Source organism: Lichenostomus cassidix, chromosome 13, assembly GCF_008360975.1.
Source record: "Lichenostomus cassidix isolate B80296 chromosome 13, HeHo_3.0, whole genome shotgun sequence".
Lineage (NCBI taxonomy): Eukaryota > Metazoa > Chordata > Aves > Passeriformes > Meliphagidae > Lichenostomus > Lichenostomus cassidix.
Window position 1 is genome coordinate 15,177,483 of NC_139494.1, and position 19,022 is coordinate 15,196,504.

General features: G+C 61.5%; 1 protein-coding gene across 3 annotated transcripts; it reads right to left on the reverse strand.

Annotated features, from left to right (window-relative positions):
• Positions 1–316: 316 nt before the first annotated feature.
• On the reverse strand, positions 317–18,415 carry RNF44 (ring finger protein 44). 3 transcript variants are annotated; one of them, XM_085073888.1, is made up of 11 exons: positions 18,278–18,415; positions 6,223–6,403; positions 5,626–5,842; positions 4,975–5,142; positions 4,631–4,807; positions 4,295–4,456; positions 4,095–4,219; positions 3,840–3,927; positions 3,576–3,697; positions 3,386–3,485; positions 317–3,150 (listed from the first exon to the last, which is right to left on the reverse strand). In XM_085073888.1, exons 2-11 carry the CDS (start codon positions 6,327–6,329, stop codon positions 3,088–3,090), a joined length of 1,329 nt encoding a protein of 442 aa, XP_084930014.1. In that variant the 5' UTR covers positions 6,330–6,403; positions 18,278–18,415; the 3' UTR covers positions 317–3,087. The 3 variants fall into 3 exon arrangements, with proteins under 3 accessions (XP_084930014.1, XP_084930012.1, XP_084930013.1); XM_085073886.1 differs by lacking the exon at positions 18,278–18,415 and adding an exon at positions 14,467–14,610; XM_085073887.1 differs by lacking the exon at positions 18,278–18,415 and adding an exon at positions 9,037–9,120.
• Between the last annotated feature and the right edge of the window lie 607 nt (positions 18,416–19,022).

Consider the following 19,022-nt stretch of genomic DNA (forward strand, 5'->3'; position numbering starts at 1 on the left):
GAGGTGGAAGGTGTCCCACTGCTATGACTGGAGGCACCCAGGGAGCTCTGCTGTCCTGGGCTAACAGCCAGGAGGACTTTCCATCTCTCTGCAAGCTGCAAGGGGTATTGAGGCAGGAAGGAGGGGATGTGTGGTGCTGCTCAAAACCAATCCCGCTGGGGCAGAGCATCCACCCAGCCCCTGCTCCCACCCTCAGGCTCTCCTGGGCTCTCCAAGACACTCTCCAGAGCTCTTCCAGCTGCTACAGCTCCCTCCCATCCCTGGCACTCCCACTTCCCCTCAAGCCCCCACGGAGACAAGAGCTGGGCACAGCATGTTGGTATACATCATACATTTATTAGTGAATATCCCTCTCAAAATCAGCCACAACATTAAAAAAAATAATGATTGCACTACTTGGTCAAGCAGAACTAGCAACTTTCATTTTAAAAAAAGTACAAATCTGTTAAAAATTTCAATCAGTATAATACACATATATATAATACAACATACTAGTTATGTTAAATGCTACAAAACCAATATGATTCCAATGGAATGGAAAAAAACAAACACTTTTAGAGCTTTAAGAACCTTTTTTTTCTATATATTAGCCTTTTTTCAAATACATACATGGGAAAAATGAGGTAACTGTAAAATGTGCAAGTAACAGAGCAAAAAAAATTATATATATATATTTATATATATATATATATATAAAAACTTTCTAACACAGAACACACGTCCTAGCACCTTCCGGGGAGCCGCGGGGAACGCGGGGGTCCCACCGGAGGGCCCGGGGACTGGTATAATAGAACAGTAAACAGTCCACTATCCCACCACAGGAATTCATTGGTAAACAGTGGTATCTACAGCGCAGTCAGCAATCACAAACACCCTAAATAATTGTTTTTTAGTATTTTTTTTTTGTCATTTTTTCTTTTTGTTATTTTTTTTTAAATGATACTTTTAGCTGCTCATTGGAATAAATTCTGCAGCACACGAGCTGTGAGCTTTCGAGTCGCCGTCAAAGGACCGTAAGGCTTTCCTGGCTCCCTGGGCACCGCGAGGGCGGGAGGGGAGGAGGGGGGCGTCTCCGGGGAAGCGAGGCCGGGGACTCCTTTGGTTATCTGTCACTGAGTGAGGGACGGGGAGGGGGCCGGGGTCCTGCCCAAGGGGCACCGAGCCCAGCGGTGCCAGCGCCCGTGCCGCAGCGGAGCTGGTGGCGCCGGGCCAGGGCCCTCGGCCTTGACGCTCCGCGTTGAGGGCAGCCGCCGGAGAGGTGGGAAAGGGCGGCGAGGGGGAGCCGGCCCAAAGCCCCCCGCCGCTCGCCGCCCCCCGCGCCCGACCGGGCAGCGACCGGGACCGGCCCACCGGTGGCTGGCACTGCCCTCCGGCCCTCGGCACGGGCAGCGCGGTCGTGCCCACCCACGTGCCGGGCGCGGCCCCTCGCCGCCTGGGGCCAGCCCCGCGCCTGCCCCCCGCCCCGCGGGGAGCCGCCCCCTCCCACCCCGGTCCCTTGCACACGCCGCCGCCGCGGGCGCGGACCCCGCGGGGACGGCCCTGAAAGTCTCACGGTCCTGCTGTGGCGTTGCGGACATGTGCAGTACAGTGCATGGCAGTATCAGCTGAGCACAAAAACCCCTCTCCCCACCCCCCTCACCCCACAGCCGGCTAGACGTAGCCAAGACCACGTTCCAAGCTGGTCAGACATGCATGCATATTTGTGAACATTTACATAGGGCTGGCGTCCGCTCGGAGGCTCCCAGGCGTCAGCGACGCGCCACGAGGGGAGGGCGGTGCTCTCACCACCGCCCCCGCCACCGCCTCCCGTCACCCTCCTCGCTAATTAATCATGCAAAACAACGGCCACGCGGGATTGATGGAGCCGGGCGACGGCGTGGCGGCTTCTCCCCCAGCCCCTGCAAGGGCAGGGGGGTACAGCGGCGGTGGGGCCGCTCACAGCTTCCCCCGCACCAGCCAGGCCAAGGCCAGGGTAGCACTGAAAATACTCCACAAGGTTATGAATAAAACCCCCCCGCTCCGGGGGCCGCAGCCCAGCCGGCCCCTCGCTGCCCACCGGCCGGGGACACCGCGCCGTCCAGCCAGCAGGACGGGGCACGGGGCTACCTTGATTTATGTCGTCGGGACAGAGAAACGAGCAGGAGCCAGGGGCCGGGCAGCACACTGGGGACACCACATGCCCGTGGCCCCAGGGACGGGGTTGGTGTCCCCTCCTCAAGCATGGCTGCCTTGCGGGATGCCACACAGCCCAGCCCTGGGAGCTGTGCCGGCCAGGCACGGGGGAATGAACAGGGAGAGGGGCCAGGGCTGCGCCAGCACCATCCTCCCTCTGGCAAAAGACCCCAAGCAGCCATAGCCCTCTGGGGCTCCCCAGGGCAGCCGAGGCAGGAGAGGGGCCGTGCCGGGCTGCATGCGGGAGCAGGGACAGAGGCATTCCTGTGTTCCTGCCATTCTGCCCCAGCCACGCCACGGGGTTGCTGGTGTCCCACCTTGGCTGCACTCTGCCAGCCACCTCCTCTGGCTGTCCCCGGGGCCGGCCCGGCACTCTGGCTCGGGGTGCCATCGGCATCAAACCCGCAGCGCTCCCTCCTCTCTCCTCCCTGTGTCCTCTGAGAGCAACGCCAAGGGGAGGAGCCGCCTGCGCACCCCTGGGGCAAACGGCCAAGGAACCAAAAACGTGACAGAAATGGAAAGGAAACAAGGAAAATAAAACTATCGTAAAAAAAAAAATAGTGACAAAGGGAAAAACCACTAATTCCCTAGCAGAGTACAAAGACCTGGAAAGTGATGGAGCAACAACAGCGTCTTTGGAGCGCAGAGGGCATGGCCACGCACCTCCCGCCTCCAGCACAACACGATTCAGGGCCCTGGGAGCGCAGCGGGCAGGCGTCCGGCCGAGTCCGTGCCCCGGCGGGGAGGAGGAGGGCTGGCCGGGAGCCCGGACTGCTCAATGCTCACCACATCCGAGGAGAGGCTTTGGGGAGGGGGGGTAAGCGCAGGGTCAGGCCCTAGCAGCAGGCAGCGGCCCCCGCCCCGGCCCGGCGTCCTCGTCCTCTAGCGAATTGTGCGGCACAGCGCCCGCCAGCCTCAGTCCGCCTCCCGCTGCACCTCCGACGCGTCCGCCCGGCAGATCGGGCACGTGCGGTTCGCCTGCGGGCACGAGAGACACGGGCAAGTGAGTGGCAGCAGTGGCACCCACTGGCACCCACCATGCACCACTGGCAAGGCTGGAATCACATCCCAGGAGTGGCTTATCCAGCCTGGCACAGTGCTTGGCCTCAGCTCCCATTGTATGCAGGGCACTGAGGCCACCCAAAAGGCAGCACCCTATACCCACAGCACCCCAAGATGCCACCCTTCTCCCCACAGTGAGCACAGGCAGTACCTTTAACCATTTGTCGACACACTTGGCGTGGAACTCGTGGTTGCAGGGCAGGACACGGAGAAGCTGCCGGGCCTCGAAGTCGCTGAAGCACACGACGCACCTGAGGGAAGCAGCTGTCAAATACAGCCCCACTGCCAGCCAAGGTCCCCAACCCCGCCAGGCCCCTCACGTGCACCGCAGGCTCACTCACAGGGTCTGCTCAGACTGGTGGCTCTCGGGGTTGAAGCGGTAGGACGGGAGGTGCTCAATGTCTGCTTTGGTGAGCCCCCGTGGCTTGGCCTCCCCCAGACGCTCAGCCAAGTTCAGCAGTGCCTGGAGGGAGATGCAGAGGCCGGCTCAGCTCGTCTCATGTCCTGGCACAGTACCTCTCCAGGCTCTCCCCTCCCAGATGAGTGATCACCAAATCCCCCCACCTCTCCCATCCTATCACTGTGGGGATGCCAAGCCAATGTACCTCGTAATTCTCCATCTCCACATCATCCACGTCCAGGTCTAAGCTGATCGTGGGCCCCACGGCTGTCGGCGACACAGGAAGCATAGAACTGGGTAGGGGAAGGACAAGGCGGTCAGCATGGGGCCACAAACCCCAACCTCCACCTTGGCATCCCCAGGGAGCAGAGCCCCCTGTGCCAACACAGTGCCACTGTGGCCCCCATCCACACTGCCACCCCTGCCCTAGACATCCTACAGCACCCCTGCCGGTACTCACAGGAAATAGGGCAGGAAGCTCGGATAGTACGGAGGAGGCGGTGGAGGGGGCGGCGGTGGGGGCAGCGCCTGTTGCAGCCGGTACCGCTGGGTGTTCAGCCGCCGGGGCATCATGTGGGGGTATGGCTGCAGGGAGAGACAGAGCACTCAGCCGTGCCAGCCCCACAGTGTCCCCAACCCCTCCATAGGACGGGGACTCACCACGCCAAATGGCAGTTCTTGGTGCAGCGGGTCGTGGGGGAGGTAATGCAGCGGCATGGAGGGCGACAGTGTGGGAGCGTGGTGAGACGGGGGGTACGTGAAGCCTGCAATGGGGTGCTGCTCCCCTCGCAGGTCCACATCATTGTCTATCCTCTGCAGAGGCTGTGGGGGAAACAACTGGGCTGGGAGGAGCATCCCAAATTACACCTCCCCAACACTATCAAGACAGATGCACCTGGCCCACCACCCCCAGCTCAGACCCACAGGGGCTGCAGAAGGACAAGGCCCCAGCGTGGGTGCATCATGTCCCGAGCCTGTCCCCCCACCCCAACTCACCATGCGTGGATGCTGGGCTTGGAGAGGTACGAACTGCCCCAGGGGGGCCATGTGGGGCGGCTGGTGGGGGGCCACTGGCGGCGGGGGCGGGTGCAGGATGTAATGGTCGCTGGAGATGATGGGGGGGAATGTCTGGTAGGAGACGGGAAGTTGTTGCATGGCACATGCCTGAATCAGCTGTGGAGACAGAGAAAAACAACAGTCAGACACCCCTGCCCCCACCCCAGGGCCTCCAAAGGACCCTCTGCTCCCAGAAACTTGCACTACAGTGGGCTTGGGTACCCACATAACCTCTGGGTGCTCATGGCCCAGGCTGTCCCCAGGCATTCCCCACCGTGACTCACCGGGGGTGGGAGGCAGCAGAGCGGGTAGTGCTGTCCACTGAACATCACTGAGCATGCTGGGAGCTGCTGGGTGCTACACCCAGGGATGTGCTGGCCAGCGTGGATGGGGAAGCCTTGCGTCGTGACGGTGGTAACCGTGTAGGAGAGAGGGACAGGTCCCTGGTGCACCTGAGGACAAGGTGCCGAAGGCATGGTCAGGGTACAGCCCTGGCTGAGCTGTCCCTGTCCTGACAGGGTTGTAGCAAGACACTGGGCACTCAGCACTGAGACAAAGCACCTGGCATGCCCATCCCACTGGTGTGGCAAGAGGAACTGGCTGAGTGTGGGCTCAGTTTGAGGGAGTTTTGGACCCCCCTGTCCTCCACAAGGACAGGCTGACACAGCCTCCCAACACATCACCATCACCACGGATGATGGTGACAGCTGTCACATGAGCAACCCTATGAGGGGACTATCTCCAGCCCCTGGACATACCCAGCTGGCAGAAGGACCCCAAAATTTAAGTGCTTGGAGAACAAAAGCACCAGCAGGCTCAGGGCTGGGCACTCCCAGCAGCAAGTGGCCAGAGGAGACCCAAGGACATGCCACCACCCCAGACACCCACACAAGCCACCAGAGGATCACAATTAGGAGTGGGGCTGCAGCACCTACCTGGTCATGCAGATCCACCATGAATGGGTTCTGGTGGGGCGGGTGAGCGGCTGGGTGAAGCATTCGTGGCGGCGTGCTGGGAAGAGCGTAGGCGCGGGGCTCATCTACAGGGATGTGCGGCTGCTGAGGGAAGGCAGGGTGCAGCTGGGGCTCATCCTGGCCCAGCAGGGTTGCCAGAGGTCGGTCGCGTCGTCCCCACTGACGCCGGGCAGAGGGGCTGCGGGGCCACCGCAGGAGAGAAACAGAGCAGGAGTGACCCCCCAGGCCAGGGGGGCACCACAGCCCCAGGCAGGGTGGCTACAGGAAGATCAGTGCCAGCCCAGTGCCCAGGGCATCGTGCCAGGCCACGTCAAGCTGGGCAGATCCAGAACCAGCTTCTCTGCTCACCCTGCAAGTGCCCTCTCCGTGTCCGCAGCATACAAAGGACCCCTGCTCCCCAGGGACCCCTCCTCTGGGCCAGGTGGATGTGCTTCCCTGTCAATCTCCCCCCAAGCCCCACTGGGAGCCAGGTGCCTTGCCCCAGCAGGACCAGAGAACCAGCCCTGTATCCCCACGTGCCACAGGGGACAGGGCTCCACACCACCCTGCACCCCATACCTTCGCCGGAGGTGGTCGGGGCTGCTGCAGGGTCCCCCTGAGAAACGGCGCTGGGCAAAAGGGGCAGAGGGTGGCCGCCTATTCACTGCCAGTTCCCATGGTCGCATTGGTGACGTCGGGAGGCAGATGGGCACACGGGACCTCAGGCTCCAGGCAGGGTGAGACACCAGCACCTTGAATTCTGCAAGAGGGATGGTGGGTCATGGCACTGTCCCACCACGGCTCAGCCTGCTGCTCCATGCCAAGAATGGTGATGCTGACGGCTGGAATTCTTGCTGCTCCTCTACCTAGAGCTGCACCCACCCCATCTTCTGGGGCTGGATATGGCCCTGAGATGGGCTAGGAAGAGCCTGTCCCCAGCCCCCTTGTTACTGTCCCTCCCCTTCATGGCCAGAGTCACCCCCATGCACAACATAGACACAGAGAGAGAGAGAAGCACTTATTTTTGGCACAGAGAAAAGCAAGTGGTGAAGGGCCTTGTGGCTGCGGCAGCATCCCAGGCTGCTTGCCGGCCAACAGGGAGTCTGAGCAGTGGCATGGGGAGTTTCCCACATGTCCTTGGTGTTGCTCTGGGGGGTGCTCTTGGTTGCTGAGCTCCTACACATCCTACTCTGGAGTGGCAATGTTGCCCCGGCGACAAACGCAGGGGCTGGTGGTGGCAGTAGGGCTCATGGCCCTGCTCCGTCAGGGCTGTGCACTTCAACTCCCTGCTGCAAACAGGGCGCAGCCACAAGTCCCCATGGAGCAGGGGACTAGCATGGGCTGTGCGGAAGCCAGGCAGGCAGCTCTGCCGCCCCAGCTGCTCCCCAAGGCAGTGGGACAGTGGGAGCATTGCCCTGGCCCTGCCCTACCTCCCCTCCTGCACCCACCCTGTCTGGTGTTCCTGTACTGGAGGCCCCTCCCAGGACACAGCTCAACCCCTCAGCCCCACTGAAGCCTGGCACTGCACAGAGGAGACATCTGCATTTGGGGCTGGTTTCCCCAAGCTCTGGTTTCCCAGGTCCCAAAAGCACCTTCCCTTGGCTCAATGTGTGTCCAAGATCCTCCCTGGGCACCCTCCCATTGCCCAGCTTCCTTCAGCCTCCACAGCCCCAGCCATCAAGTGGAAGCAGCCATGGCCTTGGCACTGCAGCCCACCTGCCCCTAAATCCAGCTCTCTGCAGCCTGCTGAGGTGTCTTCCCAAAGCAGCTTTTCAGCCCCACCTCCTCCTCAGTGCCCATGGCAAAGACACACCAGGGACAGGAAAGACACTCCGGGGACCTGGAGCCTGGGGAACACTGCTCAGCTCCAGAAGGAGGCTGAGGCAGGGGTCTCAGCCCAGCAGGGAGAAGCTGCAATGTCATTTTTGGGTAACGGGTATCAACAACCACCAGGGCAAGCCCTGTGCCACACACAGATCTCTTCTTAACCTCATTCTCACCTCCACAATACTGTGGAAGCTGAAAGCAAATTTCCCTCTTTGTTTTGGTAGGAAAAAGGGGGGGGAAAAGCAAAAGCCACAGGCTGAGCCCTCCAGGAACCTGTCTGTGACTGCCACCAGGGAAGGGGCTGTGCATGAACAGGAGGTTCCTCCACAGGGAGTTTATTCTGCCCACCTCGAAGCTCTGCCCGGCTGCAATGTACCCAAGTGGGCTGGGGGCCAGAGTGCAGCAACAGCCCAGGTTTAGCCCCATTCTGCAGAAACCTCTCTGAGGTATTACTGCTTCCAGTTCCACATCCTCACTCTTGGAGCACACGTGGTACCACGGCCCTGTGCGATCCAGCGGGCACCTTCCGGACCAGGCACCACAGCGATGGGCTTGGAGCTGGGCAGCACTGAATTCAGCAGAGGAACACTGAAGCCATACAGGGACTCGCCTGTTAGCGGGACCTCCAGAGCAGGGGGTATGCCTGCGCTCCCAAAACCCCAGGATGGCATCCCGAGGCAGGATGGCACCCCCGACTTGTGGGACGGTGCTGGCCCGGGTCCCGTCCTGCAACAACCAGCACCCACGAGGTACCCAACCCTCCTGTCCCACGCGGGCACACCCGGCTCCCTCCGCACTCGTGGCTGGGAGCCAGCGGCCACGCCGAGCAGGGTGACCGTGACCCCGCAGAGGCTACCGCAGCTCCGAAGGGGATCGCGGTCCCCGCAGCCCCTCGGAGGGGCGGGGAGAGGCGGCTCCCGGGCCCCGCCGAGAACAAAGTTAGCAGCGCGCCAGCGCTCACGCCCGATGCCATCTGCTCGGGCAAAGCCCGGCTCCGGGGCTGCCGGGGGAGCCGCCCGCCCTGGAGGTCCTGCCACCCCGCTGCCGGCTCTGTCCCGGCACCCCGAGCTCCACCGTAGCCTCTTCCCCGCCGTTCCCAAGCGAGCGCCCCCAGCTCCCCCGGGAGCGGAGTCACCGCTGGCCCCGCCGCACCGGCAGCCCCTTCAGAAGGCCGACCCCGACCCCAAATCCGACCCCCAACCCGACCCCAAACCCGACCCGAACCCGACCGTGTCCGGGCCGGCGGCGCACGGCGAGGCGAGCGGCACATCCCGGAGCGCACCGACGGAACGCCTCACCGTGCAGCACCCCGGGGAGGCACCGCGGCCACCGGCACTCGGGAGCGCACCCCAGCCCGCGCCCCCCGCCGCGGAGCCCTGCCGGTGCCGGTGCGGAGCTGTGGCTTTAAGAGCGGCCGCTCCGGGGCCATGTGCTCGGCGCCAAACAAAAGCAATAACAAAGGCGGCCGCCGGGCCCCGCCGCCGCCGCCCGGGGCAGGTGCCGAAGGGGGTCCGGGGGGCGGCCCCCGCCCCCGCCCCGCTCCCGCCCCCCCCGGCCCGCACGTACCTGCACCGATGGCCTGGGCCGCCGCTCCGGTGCCGCTGCGGCGCCCCCGCCCCCTCCCTCCCGCCGCTCTTTGTTCGCCGACGCCGGGCCCGGGCCTGCCCCCCCCCGCCGGCCCGCCGCCGGCCCTCCCCTCCCTCCCTCCCGCCCGCCTCCCGCCGGGCCGGCCCCCTCCCCGCCGCCGCTGTTTCCGGTGCCTCTTTGTTTTCCGCGGCGCAGGGCGGCCGCGGCGGGCCGGGGTGCGCGGGGAGTGCCTGTCCCTTTAAGAAGCGGCGGGGCGCACCGGACCGAGTCACAACGCTCGGGGGCACCGGGGGCGCGCGCGGCTGGCGCGGGGGGGGAAGGTGGGGGGGGCGGCCGGGGGCACCGGGGGGTGGGGGGGCGGCGCGGCGCGCGCGCGTCCCACGTGACCAGGCGTGTCACGGTCCGCAGCCATCTTGGAGCGCGGGGCCGCCACGCGGGGCAGCGACCCCCGCCCGGGACCACCGAGAGGAGCCCGGAACGGGGGACACCGGGCACCCACCGCTCTTCTCAAGGGGCCTGGTGCCGGTACCGGCCACCTCGCCCCGCTGGGATAGGCTTTCGGCCTGGTGGCACCGTACCTGCGGCTGTGCCCCCGCATCGCTCCCGAGCCCCTGCCTACCGGGCTGGCAGCTCCGTGAGCCCGGTGGGCCGCGGGGACGGCAGCCCCGTGTGCCCGGGAATCGCCGTGCTTCTCTGCTGGTGGGCAGAAAATCCCGAGGGTGGGGAAACAGGGGCTCGGCTCCCCGCCACCCCCCGCGCTGGGACGGGAGCATGGAGGAGCTGCTCTCCTCCCGGCCAGCACATCGAGCCCTTGCCCGCACCGACAGCTCTCCCAGGGCATCTCTAGCCTGTTCAAACTTCCATGCACCAGAAGAGCCCTTTTTGCTTCAGAAAGGGCTCCTACTCTCTCACATTAATTAAGCAAGAAGCAGGAACTACTCGGACCATCTGCACAACTGCAGCTCACCTGAGCAAGTCGCCCGGCTGGTGGCTAACGCTGAGAGCTGAACACCGAGAGGCAGAGCCACCGGCTCCCCAGGAGCTGCACGCAAGAGGCCAAGTCACCAGCTCCCTGGGAACCACACACTGGGAGGCTGTGCCACCGGCTCCCCGGGAGCTGTACATCGAGAGGCCGAGCCACCGGCTCCCTGGGAGCTCAGCACGCTGTGCTACCGACTCCCCGTGTGCCCCAGCGGCACCACTCAGGCACCAGTGAAATCCCCGTGCTCAGGACAGCACATCGCAGCAGCTTCACTGAGCGCCAGATGCTGCATGCGAGCCAAATTTCCCCCGGTTACAACGCACACTTAGAAATTCCCAGGTAGGCGAGCGAGCCAGCCGGCAGCCCTGATGTAATGCCTATAAACCAGCCCTCCCCTGACAGCTGGGCTTTAAAGTGCTAACAACCAAAAGGGAGCTAATTAATTTGTAGCATCACCCCTTTCAAAGAAAACCTCAGAACGACGATTTAACAATTCAGTAGCTCGTTGTTGTGATGAGCAGTCGGATTCAGCTTTGTCCCATTCCAGCTCTTTACCCAGATCAATTCAGGCCCCTCTCAAGGCTCTCACCTCTTCACCCCAAATCCAGGCGTGCAGGAGGAACTACACCAGGCTCAAAGATTCCCCAGGACTTAGAGCATCCTGGGGCAAGATCCTTCTACCATGATTGTCAACAGCACCACGACCAGCTGCTTCTGTCCCCATGGCAGGGGACACATGAAACAGGAAGGCAGTACAGTAGGGCAGACTGGTGGTGTCAGAGCCACGCATACAGGCAAGAACTCCAGCAGGAAGAGCCAAAGGACTGAATCAGCCCAAACCTGAACAACCACCCTCCAGGTTTCTTCCACTACAACCTCTTTGCTTCAGGAGCTGGGGACTACAGGGAAGAGAAGGGAAACAGCACTCTGTCCTTTGACCTTGCCATTGTTTGTGAGCAGAGGCAGCACTGCACCTTCACAAGGTTGACATGGCACAGTCTGATCCTGGGCAGAACACTGGCAGGAGGCAGAGGCCACAGATGGTGGATATCTGTACAGACACCCTCCGGACCCGCTCCAGCGTCATCAGGTCCCCTGTGGCCAGCAGCTATCGATGTCCTCAGGACAGCATCAGGAGAAGCCATCAATGGAACACAGCTCACACACTGCTCATGCTTCCTGCCCAGCCAGGCTGGATCGTTCCATGGCACAGCCACATTGCACATGGTTGTGCCCAGCAAGGATGGGGCACCACACATCCAGCTGAAGGATCAGAGTGTATGGAAGCAGCTCAGCCCACACTGTCTCAGGCACACGGTCATGCACACAAACACCAACATCACACTGCCCCAAGTCCAGGAACTCTGCCTGAAAAGCCATGTGAGGGGCCCAAACGATGCTACAGCAAGGCTGGTCAGCATTTCTGGGCCACAACAAGGGGGCCCAATCCAGCCATGGAGACCTGCGACACCCCTGGTGAGTGCGACAGCCAGTAAGCCTTAGAAAGCTCTCTACCTGCAGGGGCTGCTCAGGCTGAACCTGGCTGCTCCAAGGCCAACAGGTGGCCCATCCTTTCCTTCAGGATAGCCAGGGGCCAGCAGAATGAAGCCTCCCTGAGCCCAGGCTCTTTAAGAGACCATCTGCTGCCACAGACATGCCACCTCCCTTGCCCCATATATAGGTCAGGTCTGACACAGGATTAGCCAGGGTGATCCAGTGGTGAGAGCATATCTCCCACTGGAGACTTGCTCTGCCCTGTGCTCTCCCCGACACTCCACATGCCAATGCCTCACCTCCACACTCTCCTGGCCTCTCACACAACTCCAGGGAGAGAAAGAGGCCCCAGATCCTTTTCTTTTCTCCCCAGGGCCTAGAAAAAAAAGTGGGAAGAAACCGGCACCAAGCACACAGAAGCTCTCAGACTGCAGGGAGTGGGGAGCAGCAGAAGTGTCCCTACTCTATCCAAGGCCTAACACAAGCACCAAAGGACATGGGACACCCCAATATCAGCAGAGTGAAGCACTTCTCTACCATGGAGATAGGGGAGCATGGAGCTCCCTCCCTGCTCCGCACACCCGGTGGAGCCGAGTTCACTGGCAGTGGAGGCAGGACGCCTCCGCCGCGATCACACGCCACCCACTCCCACCCCCGGGCTGACAGCACTCCCATCAAACGCCTCCAGCCACACACACGTGGAGGATGCTGACATGAGGAGCGAGTAGCTGCACAGGCAGCGGAACTGATAACGCCCAGTTTCCTGTCGATCTCTCCCACGTGGATTCTCTGATGTCTAATAGCACGGCTGAGCTGCACTGCAGAGGGAGAACTAGCAGTGCCTTCCTCCCCAAGAGTCGAAGCCTGTAGCAAGCCAAGACCTCAGAGGCAGCATCCACTCCTGACACCTACCCCAAGTGACACCATCCAGCAAGTTCAAAGCAGAGTGAACACTCACAAATAAACAGTAAGCTTAGAACAAGCCTTCATTTCCTTAGGACAAGGTAAATAATCTGCAGGGATCTCCACCTTCCTTCGTTTGCCCTAGAAACACCAGCACAACCTGAATAGCATGACCAGAAGGCTGCTGGTGCAGCAACTGGGTCCAGCTTGGCCACCTCTGTAGCTCAGCAGCATCAAGGAATGGGTTGTGGCCTCCTCTCTCCTGGGTGGCATCTTCTCTTCTGGACAGAAGTCCACTGAACCATGCTCAGCTCTGTCTGCCCAGGCATCTTGCTCAGCTCCCCAGTTCCCCAGCTCAGCTGCACATGGGTGGGAGAAGAGCAAATGCCACCATGTCCATCCCAAGCCTGCTGCCTGGGCAGCCTTCCTGGTCCTCCCTTTCCTTCCTACTATGAGACACTGAAGTTCAGGACTCCGTACTCATCTACCCTTCACTTTTAGTTCTCATTTTAGACAACCCTTTCCTAAAACAGACCCAATCTCTCCTGGGACAGAGCCAGCTCAGGGAGGAGGGATCACCCCTCTTTCCACTCGCCACACAGCATCCCTGGAGTCATCAGCTCATCTGCCACCTTTCCACAAGCATCTTGCCGAGTCCAGCCTGCTCTCTACATGCTGTGGACAGTGTTAATGGCATCTGCCAAGTGAGCGGCCGAGGGTAGGAGGGGCCAGGCTCCAGACACCTTCCCCACTGCTCTCCACTGCACTCGGGCAGAGCAGCTCCTGAAAAGGGATACAAGGCAGAGCAAGGAGCTGGTGGATGGTGAAGAGCAGTTTCGTTACCACTCAGCAAAACGAAGCATCTCTTGAAAGCGCTAGTGACAGTCAGGAAGTTGGGCTGGGTGGTTTGTTTTGCATTTTAAGAAGCCTGCAGGGACACCGACAACCTGCAACGATCATTTTCAGAATGGAGCTGAGAGAAACTCATGATTTTCAGCAACCATTTACCCTCCTTTGTCCTTGATTTAAAATTTGCCAAGAGGCTGCTTACAAGATGCACCAAAATAGGGAGTGACCACTGCCCTAAGTGCGAAGGAGGTTTGCTGCAATACGTCCCCGTACATCACTCAGAGAACCCCACACCAGTGCCTGAGGTTGGTTTTAAGAGCAAAACCATGACTTTCAAGCTGACAGCCCCAGCGCACAAAGCGCAACTGTGTGGTGACAAGAGAGCAGCCTGGGGCACAGGAGCTGCCTGACCTCTGCTACAGCTCTTGCCGGCAGATTTTTATTGTTCACCACTTTCCCAAAGCACAGGCACGGAGAGAAAACCAACTAAGACACTTGGCTCAAAATGTAAACGCAGCTAGGGAGCCCCACCAGCACAGCAGGGAAAAGACAACCTGCCGGAGGGGACCGCGCCTCAGTGTTGCTAGGTTGAGGGAAAGAAGGACCAGAACATGGGCCCTCCCTTCCCAGGGGCAACAGTGAGAGATGCTGGAGGCCTGGATCACCACAACACAGGCACACCAAGGAGGAAACAGCTCCTAACACACAGCACTGCAGGCCAGTCCTCTGCTCTGCATGGTGGAGCTAAAAACCTTCATCCTGCTTTCCATGGTAGCCAAGGAAGCCCCAGAACCACAGCTCCGCAGACAGTGAGGGCAGGTCTCCAGGGACCAGCCTGCAGATGGAAAATAATATTCCCAAGGCCTGCAAGCACTGCTTGTTGGGGACACTGCTCAACCTCACTCTCTGCCATGCACACAGCAAAGTGTGGAGCCCTCGCAAACCACCCTGCTCCAAAAAACCCAGACATGCCACATTGGACATGGTCCCCACGGACTGCTTGTGCCCTCCAGGAAACAGCTTCCTGCTCCTGAAGTGCTGAGGACTTGCAGGTACAAGGGTGCAGGAAAGGGTAAGCACCATGCTGCAGCTCTGCTGCCCAGAGAGTCAGCAGGCTGGCTTCTCCCAACACCCTTGTGAGCTGACAGCACATATCCGGACTGCTCCCCTCTGGAACTGACCTGTCTCAGGGAGCCATGCAACATCCTCAGGCAGCTCCATGATGGCAGGGCTCAGGGCCTGGCTCTCCCAAGTTCCTGCACCAATGTCAGAGAGACTCTGAGAGGGCTCCCAGCAGCAACAGCTTCCTCAGATGTTTTAGCAGCCTCTGGACACATCAGACTGGCACCCTACGGGCTGTGCCTGCCTGACGGGTACAAAAACCCCTTGGCCAACCAATCACCCCCACAGGGCAGGTGACAAACCATGTTTCTCCAGACTGGTCCAAGCAGGGAGCCAAGGGATGGTGGGAAAATGCTGTGCACTGGCTCCTCAATAAAGAGGTGAAACCCCCAAAAGCATCCAGAAGCCAGGCTTTCTGCTGAAAGCCAGTGCCGTGCCGCCTGCCACCACCACCTCCCGAGCTGTGCCCCGCGGCTGGCCTCACGTGACAGTGGAGTGGATGCACACAGGAGGAGTGGCTGTAGTGACAGCGTTACAGCTTGTGTCCAACACACAGCTGAGCCCAGCAAATCCCAGCGCTCTGCAGCTCTCCTTTACAAACTCCACACACTGCGCAGGTACGCCAGCATCAGCGAGAGCTCAGTGCCCACAGCCTCTGGAAAATGACACCTGGAGAGATACAGCCCAGCGAGCACGGGGCTCCCAAACTCTCTGATGTCCACTAGCACAAGTACTGGCCCACACCAAGCCCCAGGGACAAGGAGAGCTGTTCGTACACCAGCCTCAATTGCCCAGGGACAGCCCCTCTGCTATTTCAGCACACATACTCTCCCCGGGAAGCAGGGACACTCAGCAGGACAAGCAGAACTTCAGCCTGTCCAACTCAGCTCGGAGTGACTGCACATCACTCCCCACTCTGCCCTGGGTGGCAGGACCTGACCAGTTCTGCAGACACCTGGGAGAAAAGAGCTGTGAGCTGAAGCCCAGCCCTTACCTGCCAGCTGTTATTTCATTCCTCTAACAGGTCCATAAACCAAGGATAATTAAATCTCTCCTAAACTCTCTTCCATTTAAAATAAAAATCTATAGTCCCTATTTCATTAGCTGGCTCTGGGTTTTACAGCTTGATCAATTCCCCTCACAGGGCCCTGGTCCCGGGCAGGCAGATGCAAACACGCAGCTTCCACGGTGCAGATCAATGGGATTTACAAAGTCTCCTCTCCCCATTCCTTGTTCCTCACTCACCAAAGGGAGCCACACAGCACAGCATATAGGGACAGTGTGTTTCACTGCTCGAGGGAACACCACTGCCATGCATGGCTTCAAGAGGTCAGAGTTAGAGCCTGGCAAGAGCAGCGACAGCAGTGATGCTCCCAATCCAGTGAAAGGAGAGCCCAGCATGGGGTCCCAAGAATGCAGCCGTGACCCTAAAGGCAAAGCAGCCCAGCCCACCAGCAGGGTGACACCTCCTTATTTGTTCCACAGTGAAGAGGGACAAGACGCAGCTCCCACAGCTGACAGCTGGAGTCAGAGCCCACCACACACACCAACTGTGAACCAAGAGCAGCCACCACCTCTCTGACCTCCCTGCACACAAAGCGGAAGAAGCTCATCACCGAGACCCAAGCTCACAGGCTCAGTGTTTCCTGCCCTTCCCAGCCCTCCACTGCTGCCCTGCCACACAACACTTTCCCCCTGCCAGCCTACCAGGCTAGTGTGCTCCAGATGGCTCTTGCCACCCCTGCAAGCCTCTCCCTCCACTGCAGCAGGAGCTTCCAGAGCCTGGTAGCAGATGGAAGGACCACAGCAGCACCCAGGGCTGTACCAAGAATGTCTGGGCAGAGCCCACGGACTGGACATCAGAGTGCTGGGCAGCCTTTGGCCAGCCACCACCCAGCAGCTATCACATCATCTCCCTCTGTTCCAGATGCATAGCCCTTCCTCCCTCCTGCCTTTGCTCAGCCAGAAAGCAGCAAGCTGCCACAGTCCGAGTCCTGTCAGTGCCAGGACACACTGTGGTGGCAGCCCCAGAGGGGAGGTCCAGCAACCCCAGCTCCAGCGAGCTCTGCCCTGGCTACACAAAGCTGCTGATGGACAGACCACACCACCAGGGCCAAATCCTGATCTGCACTGGAACCAGCTGGCAGTTGCCAGGGGATATCAGAGCAGGTCTCTGGGACACTAAACAGCCACCACTCAGAATGCCTGGCTCCAAACAACGCCGGGGGAACAAAGCTTTGCCATCCCACCTTGCATGGCTGCATGCACGGAGGTGGCAGTGGAGCCTCCCAAACACACACAGGTGCCTCCTGCCTCATCTCCCATGCCAACACCTGTCCTGTCTCTGCTGGCACCGTGTCCCCATGTGGGGGGGCACGGAGGGGACACAGTTCACCTGCTAAACCTAACCCACTGCTCAAGGGGTGTGACACCACCAAGCCAGCCCCAGAGCAGACACCCAAAGGTGACAAACAAAGGCGCCCAGCAGGCACTCCGCATTAGCAGTATTTTTAGACACCACTATGGAGCCGGCCTTATTATTTTCATTGCAACGTGCATAATTACCCACCATGCACCGCAGTGACATCAGACGCAGCCGGCTCCCCTCCGACAGCTGCTCCTCCTCCTGGGGCTCCTGCCTGGCCCCGGGGACCCACTTGCCTCGCCGGGCTCTGTCCTGTGCATCTCCCCAGGGCACAGGACCCCCATCTCGAGGTGAGCCTCGAGGTCCTGGAGGGTCAGAGCCAACATGGGTGCAGGGGACAGAGGGACGGAGCAAGGTACTGGCACAGGACAGCAAGAAGGCGAGCATACGGATGAGCTCTGGAGCTGCAGCCACACACAGCCAGCTGTGCTGGAGCGCAGGGCCAATACAGAGCTGGTGGACGTGGTACCAGCACGAAACAGAGCAGCGCTCCTGGGAAGAGGGGCTGTCCCCATACAGAGGAACAGCACCCATCTGGCCGCAGAGCTCAACTCCTGCCCGAGAGAACAAACCCTGGAGCGCATCCCAGCTGCCCACAACCCGATCCCACACGTCTTCAGTGGGACAGGGCTACCACGGGCCCCACACGCAGCCCACGCTGCCAACACAGATCCTGCCGGGCCGGTGGCACGACTTGTCCCACTGCCACCACCCCGGGTGCCACCACCCCCACCCCGTCACTTGGGGGTCATTTGTTTCCTACCTCCTCCCCAGGGACAAGTTTCCGAAGAGTTTCACCATTTCCCCTCCCGTCCCCTCTCCCGCGCCGGGGCTTGCCCCGGGCTGGCACAGTTTACCGGGTCCGGGAGAACGGCGAACGGGACACCGCGGGGTGCCAAGCGAGACGAGGACACAGCACCAGCCTCAGCAAGAGCCCCTGACTCCCGCCTGGCCGGGGTCGCGGGAACGCCCGAGAAGGGGCTCCGGCCGAGGCAGGCTCGGACAGCCCCCGAGGGCGGCAGCGCTCCGGCTTCCTCCCCGCTGTCCCCCTTGTCACCGCGGGGTTCCCCGAGCACCGGGGACTCCTCCCACCGCCGTGCGGCTGCACCGGGCCCGGCTGCGCTTTGCGGCCGATTTCCCGAACCCCGATGCCCCGGCAGCGGCCACCCCCGCCCGCCCCGGCCATCCGCCCCCTCGGCGCACCGGGCCCGGCCTGGCCGCCCCCGCCGCACCGGGCCGCGCTCGCTCCCCCGCCCGCCTCACCGGGCCCCGCCGGCCCTGCATCCGCCCCATCGCTCTGGGCTCTGCCCGCCGCCCTCCCCGTCCCGCTGCTCGGGGGCTGCCCTCCCCCTTCCCCCAGCCCCGGGCCCTGCCCGCCGCCTCCCCCCGGTGCCCCGGCCCTGCCCCGCACAGCCCGGGCCTGCGGCCACCGCCGCGCCCCGTACCTCCGGGAGGCGCGCCCCCGGCGCTCGGTGCCGTGCCCCGGCGCTGCCCGCCGCTCAGCCCGCTCGCATGGCGCGGCGGCCGGGCCCGCCGGGCTCCGTGTCCGTCCCGGTGCCGGTGCCGGTGCCAGTCCCGGTGCCACTCCCGCTCCGGCCTCAGCCCCGCCTCATGGCGCCCCCGCGCCCGCCGCCCCGATGGAACCGGCCGCGCCGCGCTGTCCCCCCACCACGCCGCGCCGATGGGCGCGCCCGCCGCCTCCTGCCGTAATGAGCCCAAGAGCGGCGCCGCTGAACCTCGCGGCGGAGCTCTTCGGCCGTAATGCTCCGAGTGGCAGCGCAAATTGCGTTGGGGAAGATCGCAGGAATCACAGAATCACAGAATCGATGAGGTTGGAAAAGATCTCTGAGACCATGGAGCCCAACCTATGATCCAACACCACCATGTAAACTAGACCATGCCGCTGAGTGCCACGTCCAGTCTTTTCTTAAACACCTGCAGGACCATGACTCCACCACCTCCCTGGGCAACCCATGCCAATGCCTGACAAACCCTTCCGTGAAAAAATTCTTCCTGATGTCCAGCCTAAACCCTCACTGGTTGCCAGGGAGGACAGGTCCACTCCCACCTGGCTACAACCTCCTTTCTGGAAGTTGTGAATTTCTCAGGACAGCCCTGAGAGGTGTGGAAGTGCCCCAGGACATCCAGGGGCAGTTTGCAGAGAGGTGTCCAGCACCAACCCCACAAGTC

What these genes read in the sequence shown, in the direction of transcription:
- RNF44 (XM_085073886.1), bottom strand. Translation starts at nt 14,506, where the DNA reads ATGGAGCTGCCTGAGGATGTTGCATGGCTCCCTGAGACAG. An exon ending in CACCAGTCTGAGCAGACCCT is followed by an intron (nt 3,486 to 3,575) that starts GTGAGTGAGCCT and finishes TGCTTCCCTCAG; the next exon opens with GTGCGTCGTGTGCTTCAGCG. An exon ending in GTGTCGACAAATGGTTAAAG is followed by an intron (nt 3,151 to 3,385) that starts GTACTGCCTGTG and finishes TCGTGCCCGCAG; the next exon opens with GCGAACCGCACGTGCCCGAT.